Source organism: Solea senegalensis, linkage group LG3, assembly GCF_019176455.1.
Source record: "Solea senegalensis isolate Sse05_10M linkage group LG3, IFAPA_SoseM_1, whole genome shotgun sequence".
In the NCBI taxonomy this organism is placed as follows: Eukaryota; Metazoa; Chordata; class Actinopteri; order Pleuronectiformes; family Soleidae; genus Solea; species Solea senegalensis.
In genome coordinates, this window is record NC_058023.1 from 6,066,249 (window position 1) to 6,081,833 (window position 15,585).

General features: G+C 41.5%; 1 protein-coding gene across 1 annotated transcript in view; it reads left to right on the plus strand.

The window, feature by feature from the left end:
• Nucleotides 1–15,585, plus strand: part of focad (focadhesin) — a 37,505-nt gene that overhangs the window by 20,763 nt on the left and 1,157 nt on the right. The window contains exons 13-44 of the mRNA XM_044022059.1: nt 597–701; nt 1,896–1,997; nt 2,405–2,532; nt 3,094–3,220; nt 3,315–3,449; nt 3,575–3,625; nt 3,845–3,928; nt 4,128–4,263; nt 4,370–4,558; nt 5,397–5,518; nt 5,604–5,696; nt 6,504–6,592; nt 6,836–6,877; nt 6,971–7,079; nt 7,171–7,287; nt 7,741–7,979; nt 8,083–8,172; nt 8,857–9,004; nt 9,123–9,242; nt 9,337–9,459; nt 9,562–9,639; nt 9,980–10,051; nt 10,466–10,568; nt 10,653–10,733; nt 10,833–10,961; nt 11,048–11,163; nt 12,113–12,373; nt 12,513–12,602; nt 13,253–13,430; nt 13,536–13,633; nt 13,739–13,990; nt 15,301–15,376. Coding sequence (XP_043877994.1) covers nt 597–701; nt 1,896–1,997; nt 2,405–2,532; nt 3,094–3,220; nt 3,315–3,449; nt 3,575–3,625; nt 3,845–3,928; nt 4,128–4,263; nt 4,370–4,558; nt 5,397–5,518; nt 5,604–5,696; nt 6,504–6,592; nt 6,836–6,877; nt 6,971–7,079; nt 7,171–7,287; nt 7,741–7,979; nt 8,083–8,172; nt 8,857–9,004; nt 9,123–9,242; nt 9,337–9,459; nt 9,562–9,639; nt 9,980–10,051; nt 10,466–10,568; nt 10,653–10,733; nt 10,833–10,961; nt 11,048–11,163; nt 12,113–12,373; nt 12,513–12,602; nt 13,253–13,430; nt 13,536–13,633; nt 13,739–13,990; nt 15,301–15,376 — 3,883 coding nt within the window. The remainder of the gene's footprint in view (nt 1–596; nt 702–1,895; nt 1,998–2,404; nt 2,533–3,093; nt 3,221–3,314; nt 3,450–3,574; nt 3,626–3,844; nt 3,929–4,127; nt 4,264–4,369; nt 4,559–5,396; nt 5,519–5,603; nt 5,697–6,503; nt 6,593–6,835; nt 6,878–6,970; nt 7,080–7,170; nt 7,288–7,740; nt 7,980–8,082; nt 8,173–8,856; nt 9,005–9,122; nt 9,243–9,336; nt 9,460–9,561; nt 9,640–9,979; nt 10,052–10,465; nt 10,569–10,652; nt 10,734–10,832; nt 10,962–11,047; nt 11,164–12,112; nt 12,374–12,512; nt 12,603–13,252; nt 13,431–13,535; nt 13,634–13,738; nt 13,991–15,300; nt 15,377–15,585) is intronic.

Below are 15,585 nucleotides of genomic sequence, written 5' to 3' on the forward strand. Positions count from 1 at the left end.
GGATGGATGGATGAATAGGTTGAGAGACAGGTAGACTGGTAAATGACAGACGGATGAATAGAAAAACACGTAGATGACAAGATAGATGGATAGATAGATAGATACACGGATAGACGTAGAGATGGACTGATGGTGCGACGGTAGATCAGTCTCTCAAGTCAAAGGTTCAATTCCCGGCTCTGTTAGTCTTCAGTGCATGGAGATGTGTCCTTGGGCAAGACACTTAATCCCGTGTGGATGTATAGATCGACAAATACATGAACAGACATACTGTAGATGGTCAGATGAATAGATTATAGAATAGAATACATGTACAGATATATGGGTAAAAAGCTCAGGAGGGTTGCAGACATGACTTTGATGACTTCATTCACTCTTTTAAAATGAAAACATGTATTTATTCAGCCTCAGATAACCCCTCCCCAGTCTCACCCACTGTTTCCTGGAACAGCCTCCACTTCTTTCTTTGTCCCTCTGGAATAAATGTGTGTAATTGATGGTTTGGAAGAAAGAGGTCTACATTTGAGTTCAGGACGTTTCTTCTTGAGTGTCCTTCACCTGTTTTCATGTTCGTGTGTGTGTGTGTGTGTGTGCAGGTTCCCTCCCTTGTCCCCGTTCTGCTGTTCAAACTGGGGAAGGAAAAGAATCCACTCCAGACTCACGCTGTGCTCAACTGCCTGCCAAACCTCGGGACTCACAAGGTGCTGAACAACTCTGCCCTCTCCTGTCCTGCTTCACCATGACGACTATACACAGCACTGAACAGAAACCACTGCATGTTCACTACGGTGTCGTTCGTTCTGCCTTTTTTATACATATATATATTTTAATAATATTGACTGAAGGGGCTTTAATTTTTTTTAAATACAACCCTCCTTTTTAAAGCAAAATTAACCCTTTAGCCATGAGGTAGGAGCCACAAATCACTTTTTGGCAACACGAATGCTTTACACTAGATCTTAACAGGTATTTCAACAGCAAAATCCATCACTTCTTTAATTAAAAACGTCTGTAAATTGTTTTAATTACACTAATTTACAAGCATATACGACATCAAAAACCCCACAGATATCAGAGACACCAACTAAAGACATAATTTAGCTGCTACCACAGACATAATGTATATTTGCACATTAGGGAGGTTTAATCTGGATTATGTTTTATATAAATTCAGGCTGTACGCACTACTCCCACAGACTCGCATCAGTTCCGTGCAGAGAACTTTTTTAGCACGACACCTGACACTTTTAGAATAACTCTGACTGCCACGCAGGTGGCTGTAAACTTGATTTATGCTTATAGGATATGACAAAATTTATAGTTGCACCCTGGAGGAAGCTAACTAATAGCCCCATGAATACACACTCACACCAGGCACGGATACACACGTCACAAACTAATGAGTATCATAAAATTTCACACTCGCCTTTAAAGACCATGCGCTCTCCTTTATTAACTGTTTATTAGCTGTTTTATTGACTTGATCATTATTGACATAATCCCAACCATTGTGGTTTATTTTGAGAAAGTGATAACATCCACCTTTTGATAACTCATCGATTTCTACTCATTGTCACTTCATTTTACTCTCGATGCATGTGTTTTGTGTATTATTTATTAAATGTTTACACAGTGGTAAAAAAAAAAGGCATTTTAATTCACACATTTTTACTCCATGTTTCACTAAAAGAACTTGAAATAACCATGCAGGTTGATCTTGAGCCCATCTTCATACACCTACATACATTTTTATTAGATTAGAATTCACCCAAATCTCTGTTTGTATGGATATGACTACTTTGTGAATATGCAGCATGCAAAGAAACGTCATTAGTGGATGATCTTTTTCATTAACACACACACACACACACACACCATGTGCTTCACTCTTCCAGCTCTGTGTTCCCGTGGTGCTGCAGACGCTGCACATGCTCGCCAGCGCCCCCAAGCTGAGAGCTATGGCTATGCGCCTCATGACTGCTCTCTGGAAGAAACAGGTCAGTTCCTGCAAGTGGTCATCACAAATATTATGCCTTCATATTAGAAAAAAGAAGCTGTTGTTTGTGTCATCAGCAGAACATACAGGAAACGTGTACAGTTTTTAAAATAATACGTTTTTCAGAAAAATAACAGCTTCTACAGGTTCAAGTGTCAAGTGTGACTTACTCTTACACTTGAACAATAATACGACTCTGGCTTTCTTAAACATTTCTTCTGTTACACCAGGTTTATTCAAACATGTACACACGTTATGAGAGTTAAAATTGCTAATATGTAAGAGCAACTTACGGTCATAAAATTTCACTCCAAATGCCAGTGATCACAGAATTTGTCAGCCACAGAAACAATACAAACACTTTTGCACAGCACTGTATATTTATATTTATGTTCATTTTGCTCCCAGGACCGAGTTTACCCGGAGCTGCAGCGTCTGCTGGGTCAGCAGGACAGCCGGGTGGTGATGGGGAAGGACACCCAGTGGGAGCAGATCCTGGCCAGAGCTGCCTGTCTCAGAGACATCTGCAGGGAGAGGTCTGACCACCCAACACACACACACACACACACACACACAGATTTGCACAGATGCTCTTCTCGGGACACAGCACTGACTTGCATTTATTTGGACAGCCAGAACAAAGCGCTATCCCCAACCTTAACCATAACCACTAAACAGACCATAGTACAGAGGAAGTTTGCATTAAAACTGATTCATTTCAGGGGTGTGACATTATTGACAGTCAATGATGGTGTTTTGTTAAATAAATAAATAAATAAATGAACAAATAAATATTGTAGACTTTTGTGTGACATGCAGTCATTCCATGTTTTTTCTGGTGCATATTCCAAAATGATGTTAGCTGTGTTTTTTGTACATATGCTGATATATTAACAGACGAAACTTTAGGCTCGGCAATATATTCCCATTATTTACCCCCTAAATAGTCAGTTTTAAGAAAAATTGACATTGTAAAAAAACAACAAGAAAGAAAACCCCTATTAAGAATATTTACCAATGGAAACAGCAACTCATCAACTTAGTACAGTATCACGTATTGCGATATTTAGTGTATCTATATTGTCTTGCACCACCAGGCCGTACCAGCATGGAGGTGACATGTTATCTGCCATCACACAAACTCTGAACCAGTGCACCAGACCAGACCTGGCAACCCCAGCTGCTCTGGCCCTGCAGGGACTACAGGAGCTGTGCCGGGCTGAGGTTCCCCACAAAAGACACACACACTTAAAACAATACACACAACACAAATGGTGGTGACATATTCCACCAAACTTCATGGGGGTTTATTTTTCAGGTGGTGGACATCATCTCAACATGGAGACGTCTCGGTCCCGAGCTCAGCTGCGACTCCCGTCCTCTGATGGTCAAAGGTGTAGCTGAGCTTCTGGCTCTGGTTCCTCAGCTCAAAGTAAAGTCCGAGGAGTATGAGGTGGATATAGTGGAGCTATAGTCGTTGTTTTTAAATAGTTTTTCTTGCTCTTATTTTTAATACTTCAGATATGAATAAAAGAATATCTTATCTTACAATGTCCTTACTTCTGTTTCTTTTCACAGAAACTAAGAGAGGAAGTGGTCAGCTTTCTGTGGAATTATGCTCTGAGCAAGGTGTGTGTTTACATCTTTTTACTGTTTTAAGGACATTTTTGCTGCTCTTAAAGGGAAAATTTCCTTTAAAAAAACTTTAAAGAAAAGGTTTTAAAGTGTGGTTGTATTAGGTAGTGACACATTGTCACTTGAACAGTCCTGGCTTCACATAATGTGAGTTATTTTGCACACTGGGATGAACACAAGATGATTTTTTTGTGTGTGTTTTTGTTGTACCAGGATCCAGACGTGGCCAACTGTGGCTACAAGGCTCTGGCAGAGTTTCCTGAAGCCGTTCACAAAATAACGCTCCTTCCTGAGGCAGTAAGAGTCTTCATTTTCATATGTGCATGGAAAAAAAATAGGTGTTTTACTGTGTAATTCAAGAGAAAATCATTGCACCTTTGCCAAATGAAATCCTTTGAAAACACACAAGTTTTATTCAATACATTTGAAGCTGATTGATTGGAAATGTGGCCATTTCAATGTACCGAGAAACTTTGCTTCTGTGTCTAATGTGGAGGCCAGGCCACCTGCAAGTCCTGAAGATGAGGAGGATGGACAGTGCGAGGAGGAAGAGGAGAAAGAGAAAGATCTCTCCGTCCCAGGATCTTCTTATGTGAAGCTAATGAATCTGACTCCAGTCTCTGTTCTCCCAGGTGATTTTTTTTTTATATATACTTTTCAAACAGAGCTCCTGCTGCGACCGTTTATTAAATTTCTCACAGATATTTATCCTCTTTATTTTTTTTTTTGCCCCCTCAGCATTTGAGCTCTTCCTGACATCACTGGTGAGGCAGGAGATGAGTCAGATGCCACGGGGGGTTTACTTCTCCGCCCTGAGGGGAGGGAACCTGCGATCAGACCAGGGTAAAACTGTGGCGGGGATCCCGCCGTTCATGCTGAGGACCTACGAGAAGAACAAGCAGCCTGGCCTGAAGCCTGGACTCGCAGGTGAATTAAGAATTCTGTCTGTGGGATACATCACTCCTCTCTAATGTTAAAATGTGCTTTACAGGGAGATGTGCTTGCCGGTTTGTGTCCAACCTGTTGAGTATTTGACAGCTGTTTACTGCCAATATGATAAATAATTATCTCCAACGATCCAAGAGAAGATTTCCCATTATGTGATTTCATATGATGGTGGAGAAAATGTTTGCGTATTTTTGTCAAATCTCTGCCTTTCAGAATATATTGACACAACCTAAATCCAGGGTCGGCAGTTATTTTTTGAAAGCTATTGAATATTGGGCTAAATCATTTTCTTGTAAACTATTGAATATTTTACAAAAATGGCACATTTAGGAGATGTGTTGCTGTTGCTAGTGTCTTGAGTCTTCTCTTAGACTCATTTAATCTTTTATTTAGAATAAAGACTCTGAATTCTGAATGACTTTTTCATTTTTTTGAAGAAAGGCAAACAATTTAAAATCTCTTTTAATTTAATTAAATTTTTTTCTGAAAATAAATCCGATTTTTCAATTAATCTAATGGGCCAGTTTTGGCCCACGAGCCACCACTTGCTGACCACTGACCTACTATATTATCTCCAATGATGTCCAATTATGTGATTTCATATGTTGGTGTGAAATTTTCTAAAAACATCATCTCCTCATCAGGCAAACCTTTTTTTTTTATGTGTATGAATAAAGGCTCTTTTTTTTAATCAGATTTTTGAATAAATCTACTGAGCCTCCACTTGCTCACCACTGACCTAAATCTTACATTGATTTAAAAAAATAATAATGTGTGTGAATAGTAGAAGAAACGTGTGTGTGTGTGTGTGTTTTAGCTGGAATGCTGCTCAGTTACGAGCTACCCGTGCAGACCGACCGCAGCGGCAAACCCATCGACCGCTTCCTCGTCAGCCGCGGCCGCAGCTACCAGCAGATCCTGACTGCTCTCATCCATGAGGTAGAACACACGCAGTATATAAACCCGTCCGCCCTCTTCCTCCGACTTATTTTACTTATTATTTTACTCGATTGTTGCCGCGCAGGTGAACATTCAGCCGTCCGAGTGGCACAGAGCTCTGCTCTTACCGCAGGCCTGGAGGGGCTTCATGAACCGAGCTTTCCACGCCGTCTTACAGGTTTGTGACGGACTGATTCTACCCGTGGTTCTAGATTAAAAGAGTGAAACAGTGGTCACAAACTAATGTAATAATTAGAACTATCTATGGTTTTCTAAACTGTCTGACCAGTTGTTTTTAAGCCTGTGTGTCTTGACTGCCCAAAACATTTTACATCCAGTACAAAAAATACTTAATGACATTATTAATTTATATTATGTATAAATTCTCTTTCAGAATTCACATTGCACCTTTTATAATCAGTTGCGTGTACACATCTGAATTTAAGCCTATATATAATTCATATTCCCTGTATCTGTATAAACAGTGCATATGTTGTGATTTCATTTTTATTCTGCTGGAATTATTAGTTTTTTATATATCTTAAATTTTATATAGGCTTTTTTTCTTCTTCTTTTATGTTTATGTCAGCACTTTGGGCTTGAAAAGGTTTTGTGCTAATAATGTAATTGGGACCCTTTTTTAAAGATTAATACTTAACATTACAGGGCACACATACATTTATTTTTGCATTTTGTTTAAATACCACACATCATATTTTCCTCATAACTTTAAAAGCAGGTTTTTGTATGTCAGGTGGTGATAGTTGAATTTTAATAAATGACTTCAGGACACACTGTGTAAATAACTGTTCACCTTTTTTGCTTTAACAGCTTATTCTTGGTTATTTATTAGGTCGTTTTTGAGCTCTGTAAATCTACTGTAAATTGAATATTTGCCTAATCCAGACCTTAAAAAAACCTCAAAAGTATATGATGTTGTTCCTCTACATTGTCACGGTGACTGTGGTTTGCTGCCTGTGCTCAGGGTCGACGCGCTGACCTGGAGATGCAACAGAAACAGGGCAAAGAGAACGCAGAGGAGCTGCAGTACAAACAGCACTGTGCCTGGATGTGGTGAGACTCACTTACACACATTCAATCCATAATTTAAATGCATCCTATGTCATTTCTGCCACAATGAAAAGACCTAGTTTGAATGGTGTCAGGAATAAAAAAACCAAAACAATTATTTGTTTTAATGGAGTGTGTGTTTTTGACTTCGAACACATCACTGGCATTATTAGAACAATCTTTCATACAGCGATGATGCTCAAATCTGTCTTTTTCCCTCTCTTCCCTGTATCTGTCCTTCCTCAGGGCCAGAGATCAGCTGACTGACGTCATCAAAGTTGCTACAAAGTGAGTTCTCCATCTTTTGATGACTACATTTATGAGATCTACAGGAAGCTCTAAATGTATTATTTTTATCTGACGACTCGGTATGTTCTTCAGAGACAGTCCTGTAGTTCAGGGCAACTCCATCCTGGCTTTGAGCAGTTTGGCCGCTGTCCTGGCTAAATATGAGAGCAACTTGCCTGCTGATAGCGACGGCAGCCTCGGGGTAAGATACTCGACATCGTCACTTGTGGAACGACAGTGTGTGAGAGAGTCAAAGCTCCACAGATGAAGCTGACTGACTTTTGTTGTTTCAGGCCGGACCAGAGTTTGTGCCCACAGCCAGCTGGTTGTCCATGGTGCTGGAGACGCTGCTCAGCATCATGAGCAGCAGCTACAAGGCCAGAGGACAGGTTTTCCCCTGGTTCCTACATGTGAGTGTCCGTGTGTTTTGGGCCTTTGTTTGCCGCTGAAGTTACTTCAGGTCATCACTGGGTTTTTAATCTCACCGTAAAACGGTCTTTTTCAGCAAGGAAAATTAAGTTTCTGTCACTTTTTAAACTGCACCCTCTCCCACACCAAATTCCATAGAGAAAATCATTGATTTTATATCAAGGGGCACAAAAGGTAAGGTTAAAAGTGTTGTTTTGTCACTTGGGTGTTTGATAACCTTTGTTTAAAATTGCACAATTGACACAAACTTTCCAAAGAAGGCAGCATTAGACCAGCAGCCCCCGTGTCGTCGCAAGTTAAAAACAATGATTTTCTCCATGGACTCTGGTGTGGGGAAACGAGCTGTTACAGAGCAACACAAACTCGACTTTCCTGTAAGAAAAGGCTGCCTATGATGTCAAGAAGGAAATAAAACTCTGGACACCACGTTTCAGCGTTCCTACTCGGGTGAGAACACAGCGAGTGCCATCGCTCGCTCCTGTGCCAGCCTGGCTCTGTCCTTGCTGGTTCCGGTGCTGGTGGTGTGGCAGAAGGACGGCGTGGTCCAGGTGCTGTCAGCTCTGCAGGCCGGTCTGCCGGGCTCACCCACCGCTGACGATTCCCAGGCCGTCCAGTTCCACTCGGGCCTTGGGCTGGGAATGGTACTGTCCAGTCTGCACCACCAACGCCTCGGGTACATTTGTTTATATCTGGAGAGGAGTGAATCAAACGCACCGTGACTTATCACTGACTGTTGAGTCTCATCACCTGTGACTGTGTGTGTGTGTGTTGTTCAGAGACGTCTCTGTTCAGAGGGACACTGAGCTCCTCCTCAGTTCTCTGGAGGCTCTGGAACGCTGCGCCTTCAATCCTGACCTGGAATACAAGTCAGTGCTCCGTCTTCAGACATGAACTCTTCAATGTGACTTAGTTTTATTGTGTTATTAAGTGAGAAATGTGAATTGTGCTGCACATTTAGGAAATACTTTATTTATTGTATGCGGATTTTGTTTCATTACCTTCTTTTTCTTCTTCTTTGTTTCCTCTCTGCTTCATACTTCTGCCTTCGGTCTACTTCTTCCTTTTTTATCCAATCTTTTGTGTTTGTCCATATCTTATGTCTCCATCTACTTTCTATTTGTTTTTCTAATATTTCTGTTTGTTTTTGTCCAATCTTTTGTGTTTGTCCTAACCTTTGTCCTGCCATCTTCTTCTCCACGTCCTCTTACATGTTCATTCTTCTTCTTTTTCATCTTCTTCCTCTGTCTACCGTCTTTGTTCGTCATCCTTCTTCTTGGTTCGTCTCTGTCAACTTTTTCCTTTGTCCTACTTCCTTTGCTCTTCTATTCTTATTTGTCCTCTTCGTTCTTTTTTCTTTGTTTCCGTCCTGCTTTTTTTTTGTCTGTTTCTTCCACATCTCCTTTCTTTTTAGTCAACTTCTTTCTTCCCTCTTTCTCTTTTACCTTTCTTCTATGTCCATGTTTGTTTTTGCCCCTGCTTTGTTCTCTTGGTTTTCTCCTCCATCGTCCTTCCTTTACATCATCATCTTCTTCTCTCGTCTTCCTCCTCAGTACTGGCTGTATGTTGGGTGTGGGTCTGGTGCTGGCAGCTCTGTGCAGCAGTGGACAGACGGACCAACACCTTCACGTCACCAGAACTCTAGACAAACTACTGTCCAACCTGCAGGACAGCAGTGGACACGGGCGCATGCTGCAAGAGGTTCGACAGCCAGACACACCACAATTAATATCATCATTTTTTGTGTTGCAGTACAGCAACACAGACTCGTTTAAAGGTTGATAACAATGACGTGTTGTTGTGGAATGTCTTTGTGCAGGTGTTGGCGTACGCTGTGGCGTGTGTGAGCGTCTCAGCCTTCAGTGGAGGCCTCATAGATGCTGCCAAAGCTGAGGAGGCCATGAGTACGCTGCGTACTCTGACGGAGGAGAGCCAGCAGGTTCGGCAGGGGAGAGTGGAGTCTTTGTGTGTTTAGTCAGATAAAAAGATGTAAACCTGATTTAAAAAACAAAAAAAAAACCTTGTGCGTCCAGACTCCCGGTTTCTCTCTGGCTCTTGGTTTGGTCGTCCATGGTCTGTCAGTGTCCGGTCACGGGAAAGCAGAGGACATTCACCCTCGACTGCTCGCTGCTTGGATCAAAATCCTTCTGGCTGAGGTACCACCATCTTCCCAGCCCTACATGAAAATGTGGTTTTCAGGTCTGAACTGTCTACCATCCGTATTTGATTTTACATCACGAGACGTCTCTTTGTTTCAGGGTTGTCCCACGATGCAGCGACTGGCTGCTGTGAACGGCCTTGTAGCTTTGGTAGGATCTGAGAGTTACCTCATCCAGGTAAGAAATCCACTCCTGTTTTCTTAAATTTGTATGATGAGCAAAGGAACTGCTGCTTTAGATCAGAGGTTCTGCTTCAATAATTAGAATGAGAGTATTTGTTTTTTCAGTTTTGTAAGTTTAGCTTAATAGTGTAGCTTAGCTTTGTTGCATTTCTTTTAGTTTCTTTTTGCTTAGCTTTGAGTAGCTTAGCTTAGTTTTGTTTCATAACATTTATTTTAGTTTATTAGCATTGTCATTAGCCATTACATTTGGCAAAAGCAATTATTTCATGTAGTACAAAATGATGTTTGTTTGTTTGTTTTTTATACATTTTACCTTTGTGTGTTTTGTTTTGCAGCTAAAAAGTGAGTTGGAGCTTTCCTCTCAGCAGCAGAACAGACTGAATGAGGTCATTAGAGCCATCACACAGGTACATTTTTTTCTCTTATTAAAGACACTCTCATTGTCATTGTTTTTAAACACATGTCTTTATTATTTTTTACAAAACTCTGACCTGATACATCCTCATCCCCTGTCCTTAAAGCAGTGTTCACAAAGCTCTACTGTCTGTGTTACCACCATAACTCCTAAATTCAAAACCTGGTTCTGTTTGTCTCCAGTGCCCCCCCTAAGCACAACATTTTAAGTAAAATAGTATCAAATGTGCACCACAGTTATATTATTCAAATGATTTTGCCCTTACACCACATTTTATTAATGTAACTGTTTTTCTTTTTAAAGTTAACAGGGTTTGAACAGCCTTGAAAAACCTGGAAAAGTTACAGAACTTTTGATAAGGGGGTTAAAAACTGTGTTCTTCTTCCTTCTGCGTTTCCTTTCACAGGTCATCACCTTCTCAGGAGCCATCGGTTTACAGTCAAACAGCGCGTGTTTGGTGGCTCATTTATATTTGGCTCAGGTGTCCACCAGTCACAGTCACACAGCAGGTACTGTACGTGCGACACACACTGATGGTTCCACTTCATCGACATGAACACGAGCTGCAGCTTTCCTTCTGTGTTTGCTCTCAGTTCCTCAGGATTTCAGTTACCTCTCCGAGAAAAGTGTCATCAGATCCGTCGCCGACTTCATCTCCGAGGCTGGGAAGAAAGGTCTGTCAACATGTTGATTACCTTAAACGTATCTTCGCGTAGCTGCAATGAGATGAGGAGTTTAACATTGACTAATTACGAATGCCTGCTTGTGCGCAGGTCCAGATTTCTCTCCTCCTCCTCTTGTGAAAGCTGCTCTCACCTCTCTGGCATCGGTTGGAGCCAGTTTCCAGTTCCCACCTATAAACTGGAGCGCGGTGCTGTCTCCTCTCATGAGGCTCGGCTTCGGTAAGAGATCTTCACGTGGTCACGCGTCCATCATCAGAGACGAGCAGAGTCAAAGCACCGCGTTTGATGTTTCTGTCTCTTCACAGGAGAGGACGTGCAGCATCAGTGTGTGGTCCTGGCCGCGTGTCAAGCTCAGTCTTCTCAGAGTGCCGCTCTCTTTCTGGGCTCCTGGCTGTCGCCGCCGCTCGTGCACAGTCTCAGTGTACGTTCCTCTGTTCCTCTGACATACATTCTGATCATGAAGTGAAAAACCACCACATAGTGAAATCACTTATTTAGACCATTTTTAAACCTGGTTAAACCTATTTTTGTTGTTTCGTTCACTCCCCTATTTCCTCTCCATCTGCATCATTTCCAGTGTAACGCTAAGACTGTTGGTAATGAACCTTACTTTTGACAACATGGGACAGCGCTCAGTATTTCTTATTTCATCTTAATTCATGTTATTAGCTCCTTAAAAATTATTCACTCGCCATTGAGTTTGAACGAGGGATTGAAGTCTTGTTTTGTTTCTGCCGTATTTGTTAATTTATTGGATTAAAAAATCTTAAGAAAATGTATATTTTACGATTTTAGTTTTGTAATTTCTGTTTTTTTTCCCTTTTCATGCTTATATCTTATATTTTGACCAGTGTCTGTACTTTTATCTGGCTGTGCAGAGGTTCTTCTTGTCTTTGTTTATTGATTATGAATATTAGAACTGACACAGTGTGACAGTGCTATGGCTGGTCCAGACATTATTTATAAAATACAATTTTAATTCATTCTTTACTTACTAAAAATCTAGATTTTTTATATCTGAGAACTTTATCTGGACATAATGTAACCTGATGATCTGCAAAGTTGCTGTATATACAGCAAGTGCATCCTCTGCATGGGTTAAAACAGACATTCTACCCAGATTGGCATGACGCACAAGTCATGAATGTTATAATCTTCAATTTTTAGAAAATATTACATGTAGCCACTGAAAACACAGACCAGATAAATGCTGTATTTCAAACCTACACCTTATTTCTCTGACTAAACATTCAGTGCAGACTTTCTGTTCTTTATTCTTTTTCCACACAATATTTGGGTTGATATGGATGAAAAATACAGCGTTTTAATGTCCAGGTAGAGTTTCACAGTGTATTTTCCTGCCCCCCCAGTGTCAGACCCGTGCTCACCTCTACACGACCCTGGGCCTGTGGATGAAACACGTCGCCGAGGACAAGCTCCAGGTCTACGCGGAGACTCTGGGTCTGCAGCATTTCCAGGAGGACGTTAGACTCCAGCGTCTGTCCCTGTGCCGCTCTCTCCTGCAGGGCCTCGCGCAGGCGATGGCCCTCCCCAACCCGCCCAGCAACTGCTGGACAATTCTCTGCTCCACCACAGAGAAGATCTTCAACCTCCTGCCCAACAACATCCAAGTACGACTGACGACTGTCGACAGTCATCGCGATTATAATTGATATAGTTGATAATTCTTGTATTTTGTGGAGGGCAAAAGAAAAACTTTCCCTCAGGCTTTTCTTATTTCTTTCTTGTGTTGATATGGATTTGTTTCAGGACGACGAGGTGGATTTGTACATGGGCGTGGCCAAATGTCTGTCTGAGATGTCCGACACAGAGATTGATCGAGTCGCTCAAGTCACAGAGGTACAGTATGACGTTTTCTCCCATATTTGTGGAGCTTGTGATGTGAAAATCCCAAGTTGTGAGTTTGTTAGTCCAATGTGTACCATTTAGCATTGACAGATTATTGGCAGAAATTCATTACACTACCCATACATATGTTTGTGTACGCTCATAATTGCTTTATAATATAAATTTATTGGGTTTTATGTAGAGTAAGCCTCTACTTCAGGCAAGAGTCTTGACTTTCAGCAGCCTGAACAGACAAACCAGCCTGAGGGAGTGTTCTGATTTGCTCAATTTCCATGGTTACAGCCATTTTTAATGAAATTATTCTTATAAAGTTTGCATTTGTAGAAAATGGCCCCCCGAAAGGGTCTTGGAAACACTTTAAATCACACATCTTTAACAAGAAAATAATAAAACATCCACAAACCAAATCAAAATCACCAAACATTTGAGGGCTGGATTTAAAATCACCCTGAAAATTAAAGATGAGCAGTGTCTCTTTTATTTATCCTACCACTAGGGGGCAACAGAGTCAAAAAAAGTCTAATTTTCACATGCAGGATTTAAAATATAATAGAAAATGAGCAAAAATGTGTCATTTACAGACTTTCAAAGTAAAAAATATTATCAGTCATGTATATATAATGCTCATGTGTTGTTTTTAGAGTCAGATGGAGAAGACGTGCTTCACGCTGTCTTACCTGACGTCCCAGGGCAGAGTTCCCCTGTTGAGTCTCAACGACATCATCGCGGGCGTGCTCCGCGGTTGGCCGAGCCGCACAGTCGGCTGGCTCCTCCTCCAAACGTTTTATCAGTGTCGCCTGGCAACCGGCTCCAACACAGGTGAAGTTGAAACCTTTTTTTTTTATGTTTTCTCATCCTTGTTCTGTTTTTATCATCATCTGTCCTTGAGTTCACATGAGGAAAGAGGTTTGTTCTTTGCTGCAGGCGTACCAAAACGAATGGAGTGGCTCCTTGAGCTGATGGGACACATCCGAAATGTTGCCTACGGTGCCACGTCTGTCACATGTGGAGACACCAGACTGGTAAGTTTCTCTGTGGAAGAAAATGAATGTCATCCAATTCAGAATTTTAAAACCCCTTAAATCTCTCACATTCAATAACTAGATAACTTTTTTATTTCCCTGAAGGCCACAGACTTCCTTTTCCAGGTCTTTGCTGCCGCTGTCGTTTCCTGGGGCGACCACGTCATGCCCGTCCTGCTGGGCATCAGAACCCGCTGGTTACCGTGGCAACCAGGCCCCAAACCTCACGCTCTGCAGCACAGTCTGTATGGTCGTGAGTCGCTCGCTGACCACGTGCTGCCGCAGTGTCTGCTGGGATTGCCCCACAGCTTGGCTCTGCTTGTGGACAAAGAGCCGTGGAGCGGCCAGAGACAAAAGGTGAGTGTGGAGTTCAGGGCGTCACCTGACGTTTGTTTGTTTGTTTATGTCAAATATTATGTTTGTGTGTATACACCAGCAGAGCAGGGGCGAGCGGGGACAAGAAGGATATATCTCGTGAAACTGCTTAAACAATTGTGTTTTTTTTAAGTTGTGGAATTCACTGCTGACACTTTTCCTGAGCACTTCTTAATGTTTTCAGTCATTTTTTTTCAATATTGCTGTTGCCTCCATGTGTCTCGACATGAAACAAATCACTTCCTGTGTGCAGCGGCGGAATGTCGCCACGTGACACAAGATCTAAACACTGCTCTTACTGAGAATCTGAATGAGTCGTGTGGAGCTTATAGACCAAAGTCAGCGTTGCGGGAACTCATTTCAAAACAGTTTGTATGCAACAGACGTATATACCGTATTTTCCGCACTATAAGGCGCACCGGATTATAAAGCGCACCGGATTATAAGGCGCACCTTCAATGAATGGCCTATTTTAAAACTTTGTCCATATATAAGGCGCACTGCATTATAAGGCGCATAGAATAGACGCTACAGTAGAGGCTGGGGTTACGTTATGCATTCATTAGATGGAGCTGCGCTAAAGGGAATGTCAACAAAACAGTCAGATAGGTCAGTCAAACTTTATTTATAGATTACAAACCAGCGTTCTGACAACTCCGTTTACTCCCAACATGAATAAACAGCTGTTTTATGTGATGTGGTATTTCGTTTATCTTTTAACAACAGCAGGGTATAACATGTAGTGCAACATTTATATCACATAGTGGAGGGGAACTTTTCCTGGATTCAATAAACACGTAAAAAACAGTCTGATACTGTTACGGTAAATCAAACGTTAGTGCTATCACAATATAGTAACACTCGAAATAGTGCAAAGCAATAACAGTATATAAATAACTCAACGTTGCTCAAACGTTAATGTCACACAACACAACACACAAAATAAACATGTAAAGCTCACTTTATCAAGTTATTCCTCATCCGCGAATCCCTCGAATTCTTCTTCTTCAGTGTCCGAATTAAACAGTTGGGCGAATACGGGATCCAACATGCCCGGCTCCATCTCGTCCGGATTATACGGCGCACTGTCGGCTTTTGAGAACATTTGAGGTTTTTAAGTGCGCCTTATAGTGCGGAAAATACGGTAGTTAAAAGTTACGTACTACAGCTTTAAATCAAGACGCCATTTTGTGTTTTCTGCAAGCTATTAGTCGCTTAAGGTCCGTGAACCAGATGTTATCGTTTTTGTGACAATGACATATGTATATTTTGTGTGTGTGTGTGTGTGCCAGTTCATAGACTGGCTTCTCAGCATAACAGAAGGTCCCGACCAAAGCGTGTCGCCTGCAACCGTGAGCACAGCCAAAGGTGAAAAACACAAACACATCACACGCTATTCATGCTGCAACTCGCCTTAGTAACACACTTGACATTGAATGTTTTGAAAGGCCGTGTTTTTCCCTGAATGCTGCATTAATTGAACTACATAAAATAACAATGTGAACCAAGTTGTTCTTTATGATGTAATAACAGTCAAACATTGTTATTGAACATAAAATATGTACAGAAACATTAAC